The sequence below is a fragment of the Haliotis asinina genome, chromosome 15 (assembly GCF_037392515.1).
Source record: "Haliotis asinina isolate JCU_RB_2024 chromosome 15, JCU_Hal_asi_v2, whole genome shotgun sequence".
NCBI lineage: Eukaryota > Metazoa > Mollusca > Gastropoda > Lepetellida > Haliotidae > Haliotis > Haliotis asinina.
The window spans coordinates 9971339-9990640 of NC_090294.1; the positions used below are offsets into that span (position 1 = coordinate 9971339).

Here is a 19302-nt window from a genome sequence, read left to right on the forward strand (position 1 = left end):
CCGCTTACCATGCTAATATGTTTACTGCTTTTCAAATAACATATTTCCTTGTTTATAGTGTAATAGCTTCATCTGAATACACACTCACCCCTGTGTAGTGAAGTGTCAGAATAACAGGAATCATGTTTTTACTGTGCCATTGATAATGACATTCTCCTATTTCTGTTCTATGTCTTTATTTCCGTTTTACTTCTTTATTTACATTAGGCCAGACCAATTTTAGTTCTCGTTTTACAGATCTGCCTGCCGTGTTTTATCAAGAATATGAAAAAAATAAAAATTAATTTCCCACGCTCAAAAAATAAAATCCTAATGTTTTTATTAGCTAAAAATGTAAACTCTCAAGAAAAAACTTTCTAAGGTTGTGTTTACCCATATTCACTGGAAATTTTATTTTTAGATTTTTTCCGCCTACCTTTAGGTTTTCAGGGGACGAAAATCCATAAAACAAGAAATAGAATTGGTCCGTCCTTATTAATTTCATTGTTTCTGTTCTATGTGACATATCTTTTTTATCCCCCTGGCATGTAGTGTGGGGGATATAGTCATGCCTCGTCTGTCTGTCCGTCTGTCTGTTTGTTTCTGGAGCATAACTCAGAAACCGTTCAATATTTTTAGATTTTTAGTTGCAAAACTTGGTAGATATACCAATCAGAAGCTGCAATGGTGCCTTTTGCTAGTTACAGGTTTTTGTGATTTATTATTTTCTGGGTTTCCATGGAAACATTTCAGACTTAGTCTCAAAAGTAAGAGGTGTGTTTCGTTTCTGGAGCACAACTCAAAAACTTCTTAATATCTGTCAGTAAAACTTGGTAGATATGTGTGGCAGACCCCAAAGTGATGCCTTTTGGTATTTACAGGTTTTTGTGATTTATTATTTTCTCGGTTTCCAAGGACACGTTTCGGACTTCGTTTCTGGAGCTCAACTCAAAAACCATTTCATATCTTTCAAAAGATCTTGGCAGATATATGAGACAGATCTTGAAATGGTGACTTTTTCCTGATAACAAATATATGGCATTTATAGTTTTCATGGATTCCATGGAAACAATTCAGACTTGGTCTAAAAACACAATAAGTAACTGTCAGATGATTAGTCCTTTCAACCATGTGAGGGCCAGGGGAATATGTCATCTTCTGATGACTCTTGTTTTTCTGTTTCTTTGTTTCTGTGGGCAATAAGTGACTGCGCACAGAATGCAGATTTGGTTTTAGTGTTGTAGAACAAGACTACTCCGGAATACTTTCATGTCAAAACCGAGTTTTAAATTTCCTATTGGAACCAATTATCTGTAATGTAATCAACACAGTTGATTTGGAATTCAGGGTCTTATACTGCTTAGTCATCATTGTGGACCAGTGGGATTAACACCTGCAAGACTTCCTTCCTTATCTGGATAATATAAGCAGATATCTCTTTATAACACCGCAGAATAGTACCACTAAGATGAACACGGTTCCTGTCTTTGTTTGAACCATTATGAGGTGGACCACACCATTTTGTTGGTATACCCATATAATTACTGCTATGCCTATAAACTACTTTACAAATGATGCATGTTAAAATATTTTTTTCTGTGCAATGGCATCATGGGTAAAACAGTATGTCAAGTTTTCTTATTATCTTTATTGTGTAAGACAAAATCGTATGGGAAATGTATTCACACAGGATGTTTCCCTTCCAAACTAATTGACAAGAAGGCTGAATCGTGAAAATGATGTTCTCTGTTCTCTCCATGGCAGTAATGTGACAGACCAAACTGACTTTGACATTTTATATTTACTATACTTCATGTTCTTCTGAAAACCTAGCGTAACCAATAACCAAAAAGAGGATCTAACCGATTTTTACTACTAAGCTTTACATGCTCCTCCATTGACTTAATTGTAAGTTTCTTTGTAATGAAACTCATTTGTTAACTCTTAATGTCTGTGTCAATGGTACAATGCACTGGTACAAGAATCAAGTTACATTAGTTGTTAAACTGTAGTAAAATCCATAGTTTCAAACAAAATGCATCATTTTTCAGCCAACCATGGATTATCACTTAATTTTTTAAGTTGCAACGTGGCTTGAAGTACTAAACATCGAGGAGAAAATCATGCCCTAATCTTCATGAAGTTTGCATAAGGAACCAAAGTATATCCATTTGAAGCAGATCATGAAAAACTGCTTAGGTTTCAAAGCTGCTTCATTACTTTGAGTAGGAAACATGTCCTTTCTTTTACTGAACACTTGGCTACACTAGAATCCTGAGAAGACCAATTCTAGAGTTTGTCTTTAGAATCTTGTGCTTGTTGTAAGAGGCAATAAACTCAGTTTGGTTGTCAGATTCAGTGACTTTTTGACAGTATGTCATCTCACACCACTGCCAAGATTGACCCACATGAGACGTGACTAACATCATGAGCATCAATCCACAAAATTAGCATGCAGACAACCAAGTCATGGAGCCTGACTGCCCAATACATTCAGTCTCAGCCTTCCTGTTCTGGTTCCTGCTGAGCTATATTCTCAACCGGAATCCATATGGTTCAGGGTTTTGACAGTCTGCAAACCCTATCAGCATCCCATGTAGAACCACTAAAAATCTAGATAGACTGCCGCATCGCATACAGAGCTGTGTTATTCTAGTTCTTGTCCAACTGACATTAATCCTATTGATAAGTGCCACAGTTGGACTACATTTGTGTCAGAGTTAAGGGTTAATATGGTCCATGTCCCAAGTGAAAAAGTTGAATATCTCCTGCTCTGTGGTCGTGTCTCTTATTGATAACTGCACTGACTTCATAATGCATGATGCCTTCTTCAAGCCAGCCCTGAGACAGGATAATTTTGAAAGAATCATTTTGTGGAACAATTGTCTACAGTGGAGAGGTGAAACAATGAACTGGGATTAGACTTAAAACAGAGTTATAACAGTATTAAACTAAGTTGAAATTATACTGTATGTATAGCTTGACCTACATGTTCCCTATTATATTCCACGAATGATAACTATGAAATTGATTTATAGTTACTATTTCTGGATGATTATCATTTTGTGTCCAATATAAGAGTAATTGTGAAGATTTCCCTGTACAGTTCAAGGGATAGAACAGGTCTCCAGCAGTGCATCTGGTCATTAAAGAGGTGACAAAATGGATTAGGTGGGTAGACTTGTTGACTTGATTGATTGTGTGTTGGTATATCTCTATGGCAGGGATCAGTGTTCACAATACCAATTACTTTATTGTCTGATCTGGACTTGTGTTTTTACAGGCTACTGTCTTGTATTGTAGGTGAAAAATTGTGTGTGGTGTTTCATGACAGAACAAACAGCATGATAAAGACATGAAACATCATCACCAGGTGAAGGGACAACAAGTAGCCCTGAATCCTAACAGTTAACAGATGTAATACATGTCATTTTGGGGAATACAATTTCTCAGTAAAGTACAGATTGTATTACTTTTGCTTGGTAAATCCAATTTGGGATTTGAACCACCATTCTCAGAGTCAGGCACCTAGGCACACAATGTCCAGGAGTACGTCTAAGGTGTTGAAATTTGCTGTCCAGATTTTATACTCCAGTAACCTGTGAATGTTTGAATGTTGTTAACTCAATTATTTCTCGATTTGACAACACCATACCCGTGTTTACAGGCTTTACCAAAGTGTTTGTCTAAGAGCTAAGAAAATCATAAGTTAATGTTGCTAGGAGAACTTCAAAAATCTAGGTCTAGGCATCTAATTCCTGCATCACTTCAGGCTCTCCTCCTACATAAATCTGACGTGTCATCATGTTGGAACTGCAATACCTTTCAAGGTGGCATTAATCCAAATTCACTTGTTAAACTTCAAATTTCTTATCAAAGACTTTATCTTCAGATAGCCATAATGCTTCACTGATGCTCTCCACTGAGGCTCCAAAGATTTGTGTATGAACCTACAAAAGGAATACCCTCCTTTTCCATCTTCACTGAACTATCTTTGAACCAGTGAAGGTTTCTACAAGTCCAGTAAAAATTGGCTATGTCTTTTTTCATGTTGTTTCAAATCCTGGTGTTCATGTAAGGTTTTAAGTTCAAGTCAGCTATTTCAACTCCTAACATCCTTGTACAGCGTTGTTGCTGAGACAGGTGCCTGATGTATAGATTCTTATTTATAGGTAGGGGGATCAAGTAAAGCTGACATTTGCATGTGTCAGAGATGAAATAAACACTTGGATCAATACGCATTAGTATATGGTATGAAGGATGGTATTGGACGAGCAGGGCTTGCAGTGCACTGAGGCCTGAATAATTCAATGATGATTGTGATAGGGATGATTGATGGGGCAGAAAAGCCCCTAAGTGATGGTATTATCTTAGGATGGTGTTTGTGAACCTGTCATGTATCTTGTATAGTCACACGGTTCAAGGTGCAGTACAGGATATTATACCACAGCCTTTGTCTTTAGCACTTGGACAGAAAATATATCTGGTGCTTGTTTGACATTTCAGTCATCATTATTTTGCCTGTGTCACAGCTTCTAAGTAATCACATCTGACATGCCATAATTATCTGTGAGATTAGTGATACAACATGAGCTATCAATATTCATTTATTCCTTCTGGATCAGTGAGGCAGTGGTTGATATTACAACCAATTTCCAAGGGTATGATGATACACAACTGAGGCAAGAAATATTGTGCTTAGGAACTATTCTGAACCAGTTTCTGATGGAGATATATATTTCTCCAAGCCCATTTGTTTCTGGTGTCCCAAGCTGTGACATTGCTGAAATTTGCTAAAAACAGTGTAAAACATCACTCTTGCCTCCCTTATGAAGATGCTCAGGATTTGAACTTGTTTTGAACAAGCCTACTTTGTCTCCCTCACTCACCATTGTTGTTCATTTACATATAAGACCCATGTTCTTTTTATCTTAATCTTTCTTCCCCCTAAAAGATCACATTGTGTGACTTCCTTGGAATATTGCCCCAGTATTATTATGACCTGCCCCACCCAGGAAGCTAAGTAATGAACATCCCTCAGTCAGTAGTGAAATCAGATTTTTTGTGGATATAAGTTCTTTGTGTGATCTATTCTTGCTATAATCAAAGATATGTATGCATAGTTGAGTAGATGCTGGGAGTGCTTGTTATTTTATTGATCAGTAACTCCTGTTATAGAGCGATCTTTCCAAACAGACTGTTGTGACTCCCACACTGTAAGAAGGACTCAGGTGTCACAGATTTACAGTTTTAGAACTTCCACTGGCACATCCTGATACACAAATGAGGCAAAAAAACGAAACTTGTACTCTGTGCAGGTTGATGTTTTGCTAGTCAAGGAACACAGGATTCAGTTCAAAAACAAAATGATGAGGAGCTGGCCAGCAGCCAGTACACTGATGACCTCACTGACACTGAGTGACTGTCGCCATCAATTTCATGACATTTTGTGAATCGAGACAAAATTTTCTTATCAGCCCAGAATAATTCTGTTATTTTGATGTGTGGAATCATGAGTGCCAAAACATGAACATTAAATATGACTTTACATTGAGCGGAAGGTGTGATTTGTTTTTGTCTGGTGTAAAACGGTTGTAAATATTATATGGGTATTTAGATAGCATTATATAGCATTATACACATGCATGCTCAAAGCACTTGACATCCAATGTATTTTCAATCTCAGCTCCCTGGGAATTGTATGATTTGTGCAAATCATGAGGATTCACAACTGTCATTTCACCATATTTGGTTTACATTTTTGTTTAAAGTGAAATTCATCAGTACGTTTTCACTGCAAACAGACTATAATTTGGCTTTCCCATCTTGGAAGGTACCCATTCACAGCTGGGTGCACTGGGACTGACAGTCACAGTATTTTGTCCTAGTTTTACTGCTTGTTACTGTACCAGCAACTAGGTGCTTTCATGTATTACCTAAGGTTGCACAGGCTAGGAATAGGTTTCATGCTTTAACATTAAAGGGGGCCTTGCATAGTTTGACTGTTAAACAGTATCCTGTTATATTTTCATAACGATGAGTTACCTGTGAAATTTAAGGTTAGAATTGATCTTCAGTAACCCATGCTTGTCACAAGATATATCTGGATCGGGTGGTCAGACCTATTAATCACTGGATTGTCTGGTCCAGACTCGATTATTTACCGACACCATATAGGTGGAATATTGCTTACTACAGCATAAAACTTGAAACTCCCTCACTAATTCGAAATGTTATGTAAATGTACCTGTATTTGTTTTTACAAAAACAATTTCAAGTGTTATCTTGACTTAGTAATAATATTTGTCAATGTTTCGTTTCAGTGTATTGAGCGCCTCGAGCCATGTTTTGTGGCTCTTCATTGCCAGGAAGTTGGGGGCAAGAACTATGAGACATCAATGCAGCATGTCAACCAGTTTGTCAAGTGAGTGGCCATATTAGATGTCTTTGACACATCACATCACAGGAGATTTAGAACGATGAAATTCAATATGTTTTGGGTATTGACTTATGTACATATTCATATGTATTTTGGAGATTAACCTTTAACCTTGTTGCTATGTTTACAAAGGATATAGACAGTGACAACTTCTTATTTATGGTTTAGAGGTACGTGTTGATGTATGTTTTTACACTATTATCAAGCCATAAAGTTCTATGCTTCATTATTTACTAAACAGCTTCTAAAATGCAGATCAAACGACTTGTCTCTACACGTTTTCTTTATCATGTAGTTGACAGATGACATGGTTTTAGTTGTAATTTTGATCTTGCAGTTTTAGCCATCATTGTGTCTGATCAATTCAGAAAACTGTTGTATATTAACTTTCAGATGAAGCAAATGTTGTAATTTTTATCCGCCTGGCATGTAATGGAGGGGAATGTAGACAACGCCTCATCTGTCCGTCCGTCCACCATCTATCCATCCGTCCGTGATCATTTTTATCCCAGAGCATAACTCAGAAACCATTCAATATTTTTAGACCAAACTTGATTGATATAGTAATCTCAGCCTATGATTGTGCCTTTTGCTATTTACAGATTTTTGGCATTTATATTTTTTTTGTTTTCCCATGGAAAATTTTGGTGTTAGCTTTATGGTAGAGTGGGCTTCGTTTCCAGAGCAGAGCTAAAAAACGTTCAATATTTTTCTGCAAAACTTGGTAGATATGTCATTCTGAACCTATAGTGGTGCCTTTTGGTATTTACAGGTTTTTGTGATTTGTTATTTTCTCGGTTTCCATGGAAATGTTACAGACATAGTTTCAAAAGTGAGAGGTATGTTTTGTTTCCGGAGCAAAACTCCAAAACCGTTCAATATTTTTCTGCAATACTTGGTAGATGTATCAGTCAGAAGCTGAAGTGGTGCCTTTTGCTAATTACAGGATTTTGTTATATTTTATGTTCTCGGTTTCCATGGAAACGTTTCGGACATAATCTCAAAAGTGGGAGTTGTGTTTCATTTCTGGAGCAGAACTCAAAAACCATTCTCTATTTTTCTGCAAAACATGGTAGATATATCAATCAGAACATGAACTGGTGCTTTTTGCTATTTACAGATTTTTGTGATATCTTTGTTTCTCAGTTTCCATGGAAACGATTCGGACTTTGTCTCAAAAGGGACAGTTTTGTTTCGTTTCCGGAGCACATCTCAAAAACTTTGTAATATCTGTCAGTAAAAGTTGTTAGATATATGTGGCAGATCCTAAATTGGTGCCTTTTGCTCTTTACAGGTTTTTGCGATTTATAATTTTCTGCGTTTCCGGACTTAGTCTCAAACTGGAGGGATGGGCTTCGTTTCTGGAGCACAACTAAAAAGCTTCTTAATATCTTTCTGCAAAACTTGGCAGATATGTAGGGGAGACCCTAAAGTGGTGCCTTTTGCTATTTACACATTTTTGTGATTTATCATTTTCACAGTTTCCATGGAAATGATTCTGACTTAGTCTCAAAATGGAGGGATGGGCTTCATTTCTGGAGCACAACTCTAAAGCTATTCAATATCTCACAGCAAAACTTGGCAGATATTTGAGGCAGACCACAAAGTGGTGCTTTTTTCTATTTACAGTGTTTTAGCATTTTTATTTTTCCTGGTTTCCATTGAAACAATTCTGACTTAGTCTCAAAATGGAGGGATAGGCATTGTTTCCAGAGCACAACTCGAAAACCATTTCATATCTTTCAATTGATCTTGGCAGATATATGAGACAGATCTTGAAGTGGTGCCTTTTGCTGTTTACAGATATATGGCATTCATATTTTTCATGACTTGCATGGAAACATTCAAACTTACTCTAAGAAAACATCAAGAAACTGTCAGATGATTTGTCCTCACAAATATTTGGGGTCCAGGGGGATATGTCTTCTTCTGGTGACTCTTGTTTTGATTTAGATTTCAAGAATATTATTGAAACACAGTGTTGTATAAGTGATGTCTATTGGGTGCAAGCACTACACTGTTTTTAAACTGGAGCAGTGCCACTTAGATTGCATATTGGATGGGGTATATTTTGTTATATGTTATTTTATACTACAAGCCCGAACCAAAGGTTATGAAACCTAATATAGGAATTACAGAACCAACATAAGCCGAGTGATGTTTCCACTACAAATTTGTTGTGCCAACATGTTTTCGTCATGTATAGGTTAAAAATAACCAAAAACAGCTGTTCAACTTATCAAAGTTGTGATGTGTCACGTAGTGTGCAGCTTTTTTATTCATGGCTGGGGATGCAAGAGATTTATTATTCTCCATGTGCAAACTCTTTTTCTTGATGGATGAAATGGGGGTTCTTACTCTCAGAAATATATATCCTTAGGATTGATTTTATAAAGAAAACATGAACCAGTCAGATCTACACTGGCATGTAGGGCTAAGAAAATGTTATACCATATGTGTATATCATAACTGTATACAGGTTCTTAATATCATATAAGGGGAAATAAACAAACTAACAACATTCAAGAAGCCCATAGGAAATGTGTAAAGTTAAGTTGCAACATATTCAGTCATTTTCTTCACAAGTGAATCAGTGAATTTATTTTTATGCCATTTTTAGCAATATTACAGTGATGGCAACCAGATATGGGCTTTACACATTGTACCCAGTAACGAAATTAAACCTGGGGCTTAACATCACAAGTGAACACATGTACCACTAGGCTACCCCACTGCCCTCATCCCCAGTACACCAGTCACCTGTGTGACATCATGCAACAGTTTACCTGGAGACACATAGACATAGTGATGATTCTTTCACTGTCCTCAGACTTGTGAACATGTTTCATGGAATGGTTGATTCTTTTGTCAGAAGTGAGAAAGTTTCATGTGATGAATTAGAGCTTGTTTGTTCCATACTTCTAGTCTGTCTCACAATCCCTGAACCACATTATCTTGCCTTCTGCATAGCCCTTCCTGCAATGTTAAGCCCTAAATGAAGACGTCTGGATTTCCTCAGATTCAAAATCTCCCATCTCACTGGGCTGGCTGTTTCTATTGAAATGGAATTATTTATTACAAACAAAATTACTATATTAAGAAGCAGTAACCTACTACATTCCTTATACATACAACTTCACTTATGAATAACTTCGGAGGTGCATATATAATTACAGTATGTCGCCTCATTGCTGAAACTGACATTACATATATCTCTGAACTCAGTTCTAAGGAAAGTATATATAAAACAAAATTCTATTCATGCCACTTTGGTTAAGCTCAGTTTCTTTTTTTGACTAAAAGTTCTTGGTTTATTTATTTGTTTATTCTTTTTGACATTTCAAGATTTTTCTTGGTCAATCGTTGTCATGATTGTGATTTCACATTCATTTAAAATACTCAAAATTTGAATGTATTTTCTTTTGGCTTCAGACAGTTTCTTCTTATTTGATTTTTTTCCCACTGAAATTTCAGGCATTTTTTGTTGTTGCTTCAATTACTTGAGGCAGTTGTATTTACCTGCCAGCACCACTACACTTGAATTTCAGCTAAATGTTTGCACAGGTGGTCTTTGATTACGAGATAGAAATAACCCAGAGAAAGAAAACTGGAATTTATGAAGTGGCTGACCACATCAAAGGTGATGCTTTTATGTGATGAATGAGAGCACCTATCATGGGTTAAATGTTGGCATGATGAATGAGCATGTTAGGGATCACAAATTCAGTCGTAAATGAGCCTATTATGGTTTAAACACTTGTGTTGTGAATGGACCTAGGAAAAGTTAAACATGTTTCAGTTTCAGTTAAAACTACCCCAGGCAATCTGTGAATCTAGTATATATTTGGTTCCTTACTGCCTTTTTTATTGTTTTAATGATAAGCTACTTCAGGTGGTAGATATAACATTTCACAACAGCACATACCAGCAAATACCACAAAGTCCATATCCCAGTCTATAAGATCTGTGATCAAGCACTCACACACGCACACAGTGACCCACATGAGACAGTCTTTGAGTCTTGTGCAAAATACATTGTTGGTGCATGTTGAAGTGTCTTTAATAACTTGATATTCAGTGTTCCAATGCTTTTGAAGTTTCCCTGGAAGGGCTGAATTTGACATTGGAATGGTTTCATCTGTGGGACAAAGAGAACATTTCCTTTGAATCTGCACAGCAGATGGTTTATTCAAAGGCTGTTCTCGGAAGTGCTTTGATAATCTCCAAAACTTACTAAATGATAAGTTAATTGAAAAGGACTTTTTGTCCAAGAGTGATTTTGTATTTATGAACAGCATATTGAATCTCTGACTTATCTGTTCTTTTCCATATTTATGTGATTTAGTCGTAGTTCAGATTAGAATTTATATTTGGGGACACAAACACTAAATATCTGTAATGACAAGTTTCACTGTTCCTTGTGATTGATGCATGCCCACTGTTTCCATAGAGTCGTTCCTTAGAAACTAGAAAGTGATGGGTTCTGTCATGGAATTACACACAGTTATGATGCTTGTCATTATCAACATGGTGGACATTTGTGTTGCGGAAGTTTAGACTTTTCTCCTACACCGGAGTTTGAAATTAACACTTTTAGGTAGCAAACTTGCTACCAATACTGGCATTTTGCTTTCCCCCAGAATGGGACTGTGAGGGAGGAATTAACAGTAATATGAAAGAATACTGCTACCTCCTAAGGGACTTTGCTTCCTATATTTAAACCAACAAAAAAAGTTAGTTTCAAACACTGCTACATAAGGCTGAAACATCATGATATGATGGTAATATTCTTCAAAGATGCAATTTTGCACTCATTAATGAGCTTGAACTGCAACAGTGTCAAGGACTTGGTGATTAATGAATTGCAAAACATTTTGATCATATACACTTCCGTTCATTCACTCACAGATGGTCAATTTCTCATCCCCAGTTACCACCACCAGAGTTACATCCCTTTGCTGCCAGGATCTGCTGCTCTTATGTTTGTATCCAAAGTTCTTGATTAGTCAGTTCCATACCTGCTTATGTATTTTCCTAGAAATGTAAGCAGCTAGGATCAGAGTTGAATTGTGGTCTTTAATTACAATGAATTCTTCTCCAAACCTCCAAACTGGTTGAATCAGCAAGTCCACAGGGCTTGATAACTTCTTTAATTTTAGAGTTATTTTTAGAAGGTCTTTAATCAGCATTTGCCTTGAAAACAAATGAAAGGATTACACCGTATTTACCATGTGAGTTATTTATTCTTAATGTTTATATATGACATGACTTGGTATGAAAACTGCTGTATGTGATAGGATGTAATTTTTACTTATACCAATGTTGAATACTTCTTTTGTGCAATGATTGCTTGAAGTATTCATGTTCATATGAAGAAATGTGATTGCGGTCCAGGGGCCTGTTTTATGTAGCGCTTGTACCGTTGCGACTATCGTGTGTTACACTATAGGATATAGGAATGCTGTGAGGAAAGTTGCAAGGTCTTAGGTTTACGAGAGCTTTGTGAGACAGGGCCAAGGATGATCTGGAATGATGAAATTTGCCTTGAATTTGTTGAAGACATTTCTTTACCAAGGATGTGGATGATGTTTACAAGGTAGCATGTTTTATCTGTTTCTGTCTCTGTTGATGACGACTACATAGGTATGGTGTTCACCTCTCGGACACCTCGAGTCCCATGTTCCTAGCTGATGGTTCAGTGGGTGGACTATTGACACCTTTCTGACAGGTTTATGGTTCTGATCTATAATGATGATGGCAGTATAGGTATGGTGTCCACCTCTTTAACAATTCATGTCTCATGCTCTTTTCTGATGATGACCCAGAGGGGCAAGTGTTTGCTTTCATATCTATGAAACAGATTACAAACATAAAACAAGCATTTGGTTCCATGACAACTGAAGGCTTCACTCCACACCATTCCACTAAATGTTTTCCTGACTTTTCCATGAAAACCTGCTGAAATTTATGTAGTTTTCACATCATTATTCTACTTGTAATTCTGAATTACCATCTGAATCACATCTTGTATGAAAAGTCTGTTCATTTTATGCTTTGCATGGTTGAGTCACGACTTAGTGGAATATGAGTGGTTCTTCTTACCTTGGCAGGATGTATGTGTTTATGCTGTTGTATGTTGCTTAAATTAGTTTCAGGAATGGCATTGCAGTTGTGATGACACCAGTTTGCTAATTGACTCCATCTTCCCAGCTTACTTGTGCTTGGTATCCGTGGCTGCAAGCCCACTCTGTGCCAGGGACCTCCTACTCAACAAAAGCCCCAGCAATCCCTGACTTGGCAGATTGCCATACTTCATCGGACCTTTTTGTCTTATCATGTATTTTGGATAATTGATTAATCAGAAGTGAGCAGGACTTTTAAAGCAACACTGAAGAAAAGATATGGCTGTTGCTCCACCCTGATTCTGGGATCATCTCAGTAACCCAGCTAGCTTTGGTTGAGGGCTGATGGAACTGTGTCTTGCTTTGGCACAACCATTGAGAATCTTATGTATATTAAAGTAAACAGAGTGTCTCACTCAAAGCAATTTTCATGCATTATGTTTTCCAAGGGAATTGTTTTTCATAGAGGAACCACTCTGGTTGTCTTTGCTGTGGAAGTGTTTGTCACTTGAGGAGAATTATTGCCCTGGTATCTGTGTCATCAGCATTCTTGTGCTTCTTGTGTCTCTACAGTAGCAGTGTAGAAACTCATCTGAAAATGCTTTCATAGTCATTGCACTCAGCAAGTTTGGGTTGGTACTGTTACTCAGATTTGTTTATCTTATGCTTGACTGTTTCCCCATCATTCTGGCTCCAGAGGCAATATCACACCATATTGAATTGCAGAGAGTTGCACAGAAACACATCACTATCACAGTTTGCTGAAAAGTTCTGAACATAACCTTTAAATCTGTGGAGGTTGCTTATGATATGTCAGCATAATTCCATCTGAGGTCCACAGTGCACCCTGGTTAAAGTGACACCTTGGATTTCCTGCCTATATAATACCCTGATTATAAAGCCAACCTGGAAAATTAATTGTCCATGCTCATTAGTGCTTTAAGTAGTCTCGTGACATAGTTGTACACTTTCTGCCACCTACATCAACAAGTCTAAGTGATGGTGAATATGAAGTTCAAAGAATCTGTCACACATCACCTTGCCAGCTGAAACATTTCCTTCTGCAGAAGAAGGGATGTTAGATGTTGCTTGGTCTCAGGCTAGTAGACTCAGGGTTCATCCATCACCGGGTTATAGATCGAGTGGTAACATCACTTGGCTTTTCTTCAAAACAATGTAAATTCTCATGGGAGATTATGAATGCGGTGTTTTTCTGGTCAGTAGTCTTGGAAACTAAATTCCTGAATCCTTTTCACCTCAGTGTCATTCCTCAGAATGTTTTCAACAGTCTCATGAGAGATTGTGTCTGTATAGCTGATGTGGTCATCTGTCATCCGTAAGCATGTCATCAAGTCTTCATGATCTTGGATAATCTTCCAGGCTCACCCTTTCATATCTGCCCACCTCAACACTTGGAAAGGAAGGAGCATCAAGTTAAAACCAATGTCTGGAAGAATGGCTGTTGATGTTAGCCTTTTCAGTTGTACATGACAGCATGTTGCCAATTTGAAATATAACCTAAATGTAACCTAAATATTGAAATATGTTGCCTTGTTTAGTACTTGATTAGAATGCAGCCTTGTAAACACTGGTTACATTTCGCTTAACATGCTGTATGCTTCATTTCTTAGTTCAGAAAACACCCCTGGCAGAATAAGAAAGATATACAACAGCCCAAATTGACATCCATCCATACATTCCAGCATCCATGACTATTGCATATTTGGACACTTACATTTTCACTCAAGCTTACGCCTGTTTTCAGACCTGCTTTCATTTTCAATGTACAGAGATTAATCTATGATATACAAGAGACTGTATCTGTCAGAAATGAATTGATTTTGTAATTTGTCATTATTGCAAGAGGCAAAAAAATCTATATTTTTGTGATCGAAGTGTATTGTGCAGTGTGAGTTTCCTCGGGAAATGTGAAACACATGGTTGTTGTAATCACAGATGGTTGTTGTAATCACAGATGGAGACATCAGCTCAGTTAGTGTATTGTTGGGCCAACATCCCATAGCACTGTTTGTTATAATTAATAATAGGCAAATGGATGATTATGATGACCATGCTCCAATAGATCACTGTGCACTAGATTTTGATTCTCAGCTCCCTGTGAAGGATAAGAAGTTTAACAGTCTCATAATCACCTTAGTCTCAAGTCTTGACAGAGCATAATTTGTTGCACAAGTACTGAAACCAAGGTACATATTTGCATTAACTAGCAAAGACTTTGAACATACAAAATTAGTTCTTACAAACTTAATTCACACTGGACAGATAATCTGTAATACCCCATTGTTTGTAGGTTTTTCAGAAATGATGTGGGTATATGGATATCTATCAAAGTGCACCACATAATCTTGCACAATTTGATGCTATTTAGTACTGAGACTTTAGAAAAGGAAACGTTATTTGTGTCAGAATTGTTCATCCAACAATACTAAAAAAGCAGGCTTTAGTTTTGAAACGTAATCAAACTGTTGGAGCACTTGAATGTCAGGAGAAGTAATTTGTCTCACAGATTTAATGTGGCAATGAAGACCAGAATCATTACAATTTATCCAATTTCTGCTAAAAGTCTCTGACTGGAATTTAATCAGTGTTCCAAAAAACAATGCGATAAGGTCTGCAGATCTATAGCAATGAGGGTCTGTGTCTAGACTTAGATAGTTGGTGTATGGGATTACATTAAGGTATTTGTGAAACTAAATTAGAAGGTAGGCATGGCTTGCAAGTGCTGTAGAGGCCTGTAATGTGTTATCCACAGCTTCTGTATGTTCTCACCACTTCTTGGTCTCAGGACATGCTTCGTAGTCTAACAGTCATGATCCCAAAGGATGCGCAACCAATTTCTTCAGATTGTCTGGGTGGCCTCTGATAAATTGTCTGACTAACCGAGTATTGATTTTGATGTGTGAGGGTTGAAGTTGATAACATGACAAATGTTAGCGAAAGATTCATTATGCTGTGTAAACATGTACTTCCCTACACACACATCCATTCACACACCCACATACCTGAGCATGAAAGTATTTTTCTGGCACGTGAGTGGGCATCCTAATATACTGCTACCATAAGTTTTCCCATACATATTTCAATGTCTACCTACCCAGTCAGTGGCACATCCATGGGTAAGTGTGTTCAATTTGTTTTTCACTTACATCCAGGATCTGATGCCCATTTTCCGTCTTGATCTGTTAAGTAAAATGTTTTTTGTCCGTTTGTCGTTGTCTTTATCTATAAGATTTACTACTCGCTCACTCACCCACTCTCTCACTCTCACTTTCATTAACCTTCTCCGTCATTCATACAATTCAACCAAGACACTCACTCATCAAATCCACTCAGTTATATCTTGCAAAGTATTCCGCCCTGAATTCTTTAGCACTCCAGGGCCCGATTTCTCAAAACAAACTTAAGTTTTTACTCAAATCTCAAACTGAGTTTGCTAATTTGAAACAGCTGAATTTCTAAGTCAACTGCAAATTCCTCAAATTTGAGCAAAAATTTGAACTTAAGTCAAAACTTAGACTTAAGTTTGTTTCGAGAAATCAGGACCAGGTCAGATAATGTACTAATTCCATTCTCACGATCATGCCAAATCTATTTGTTTGTGTAGTCATGATCACATTTCAAACACTTCATGACCAAACAATATCCTTTGTTCTGCTGGCACATTTGCCTTGCATGGTACTGCCTTCAGTCAATCTCTTAGTAAACAATATCTACCAAGTCCTAGACACTCAATCTGATCAATCATTAAATATTACATATATGAACCCTGTTTATGCTTACTGCTAATCTAGCTGCTTGACATTCAACCTTGACTCATCAGTCAGTTGTAAGTGACATATTGTCAATATGAACAACTAGGCTGCCAAAGTTGTGTATATTTATGTCCCAGTTACTTATGGTTCATTTTAATCTTTGTGACAGCTCCATTGTGAGAGGAGGCATAGTCATCTAAGATGCCTCAATTCACTTTGTTGCCTTCTGTTCCAAGAACATAGAAATGTAGATTTCAATTAACGCTGGGAATTGGTAAAATCTCATGACTGATAACTGGTTCATTACAGCCGATCATTTATTGAATATAATTGGTTAGCGTCATTTATCAAATTTTCCTGGTAATGTTTGTTAATGCACAAAAAAATAAGAAAAAAACATCTGTAGCTCTTTGGTTTTTTTTTGAAAATTTCACATCTTTAAAGGATGGCTAGTATGTCAGGAACACCAGCTTTCTGGAGTCTTTAAGATATATTTAGTCACAACTTGGAACAACCTTGTAGTGCTTATGAAATGTAACAGATAAAACCAACCTTGTGAAAAAAAAAATTAAATGCAAACAAGTGTTCCAAAATTGTTTATGATCAATTATGATAAAACATGATCGATTGCTAAATTGTTTAGTCATTGCGACCAATTTTCTATTGTTTCCAGAAATTGGACCATCACTAGTTTTAATCCTGCTTCCAACTGATTATAATTTGAGGTTTTCCAGCACTGTTCTTGTGTGTTTCACCATTGTGGATACACGTTATGGTCTGCATCATTTTGTTCTTTCACCCTACATCCAGCTGACATTCTGTGATGTAACTGGAACATTGTTCAAAGTGACTTGAGTCCTAACTCTTTCACTTTAAGCTTGTAAAGTCAGATGGCAGTGTCTACACACCAACTCTGAATTATTTTTATAATATTCTGTCACAAAGTTGACACTGACAAGTGTCGAAGCCCAATTGCAAAAAGTTTACTTTCTGCAGATGCTCTTGTTCAACATACGCATTTTTTACAATGACTGCCAACAATCATGAATCTGTGATGGCATCTTCTTTCAGATCATCGTTTTGTGAAAGACCCAAATCATATTTCCCAACAGTGTGTAGCAGTATTGCCTGGCTAGGCTATATCTAGCAATAACAACAACCATGTTTGGCAGATAGTCTCTGATGCTACACAGACAGACAAAATTCACAATTTAACTTTGTCTATAATAATTGTACTGATATCTTGGTATGATATTAGATATCAGTATTAGATGCATAGAATTGTTCATGAAGCAGCTCACATGAGACCCTGCAGATGTTCCATGCAATCAATGTTGGATGCTAGTTGTCTGGCTAATTCAAACTTCAGTGTTTTCTCCCTGCAGGAATAACAAGCGAACATTGCAGTATTGCTCTAAACAATGTTGTACATCAGTATGCAAGCACCATGAGGTGGGATAAGGGAGAATGTGATATGTGGAAGAAATTGTATGCTTTTACATAATTGACATTCGTGTGATTTTTATGCTAAAATTCTTTCAAAATGAAAAGAATCAGATTCACCAGAAATATTTTTACCTTTATTTGCAAGATCAGCAGAATATTGTTTTCCCGCCTAGACTTGCCTATCCCCTGATTACATGTGAGATCTCAGTGCATGCGACTGACAAGATGGCACTGTAACTCATGTAGCCCCTATGACCTATCTTATATCTGTGTTTTGAAGTACTGTAGGACTGCAAAAGTAAATATGGAAATCGATCATTCAATCCTACAGCAAATAGTAATTGAGGTATTTATCCCAAAGGCAATGAGAAAACTATTGACATTTATTACATCTCGTTAATCGGAGACTCTAAAATGAGACTGTACAATTAGTAGCTAGTGGTAGTCAGATCGTGCTTGAGCACTATGAATGCTGACTTTCTTAATTAGAATTATCCTGGTTGAACTGTCACAGACCCATGCCATGTGTGAAGCTATTGAAGTGTTTATTACCTGACTAGACCCCCATACTTATTGAGGGGTGTCATCAACTTTGGTAACATCCCACATTGGGGATTACACAGACACCAGTTGATTTTGTTGACCTTGACCTTATTTTCAAGGTCACCACAACTCTTTTACCACTCTTCAAATTCTTGTTGACACAATATCTCATAAACTGTGGTACCCGATGTCTTCAAATGTGGTGACATCCTACACTGGGATATGATGCAGACACTGGTTGATTTGAGTGACCTTGACCTTATTTTCAAGGTCACCACAAATCTGACAACTTTTCAAACTCTTGTTAATGCAATATGTGTTGTACTCAATGTCTTCAAATTTGGTGACTGCCTCCATTGGAGGATTGCACAAACAAGAGTAAATTTTGTTGACCTTGACCTTATCTTCAAGGATAGCAGAGTTGAACCAGATTCACTCATTCATGCATTTGTTGCTTATGGCAAGAATTGGCTTAATGAGTATCGCAAGGGTTGTGGTGTGTGGCATAATATCTAGAATATGAATGAGGGTTGATGGAGAGTCATAGCAGAGGGTGACAGTAACATGCTTTACTTGGAGATTTATAAACCATTGTGACATCATAAATTTCTGAACTTGTTAAAGTGGTTGCTGCACAGGGCTCATTACTATTTATGAACTTCAAAGTTTGGAAGAATTATTATGGGTACAATACAGACCTGTATGTGTTTTGATATCAAACATATTATCACAAGTTGATAGAAGTTTTAAAAATCTTTGACGAGCTCTTGGATTATGAATTATATCTACTCCTGCTGATTTAATTTCAATAAAAAGACACTTGGAGGAGATTCTGTATTTAGCCTGGCTCCTATATTTGGTTGTACATGTTGTATTTATGTGTACAAATTGAATGACAGTCCTGTTTGTCTTTTCAGCCCATATCTCTCCACTTGTTATATTGTGATAATGGGATTGTTTGTAAATAGCATTTCAGTTTAAGCAAATATTAGCAACTCTT

General features: G+C 37.0%; 1 protein-coding gene across 2 annotated transcripts in view; it reads left to right on the top strand.

Annotated features, from left to right (window-relative positions):
• LOC137264833 (inositol polyphosphate-5-phosphatase A-like) overlaps window positions 1-19302 on the top strand; it is a 122681-nt gene that overhangs the window by 37887 nt on the left and 65492 nt on the right. For both annotated transcript variants that reach the window (XM_067800166.1, XM_067800165.1), the window contains exon 3: window positions 6303-6403. In XM_067800166.1, coding sequence (XP_067656267.1) covers window positions 6303-6403 — 101 coding nt within the window. The remainder of the gene's footprint in view (window positions 1-6302; window positions 6404-19302) is intronic.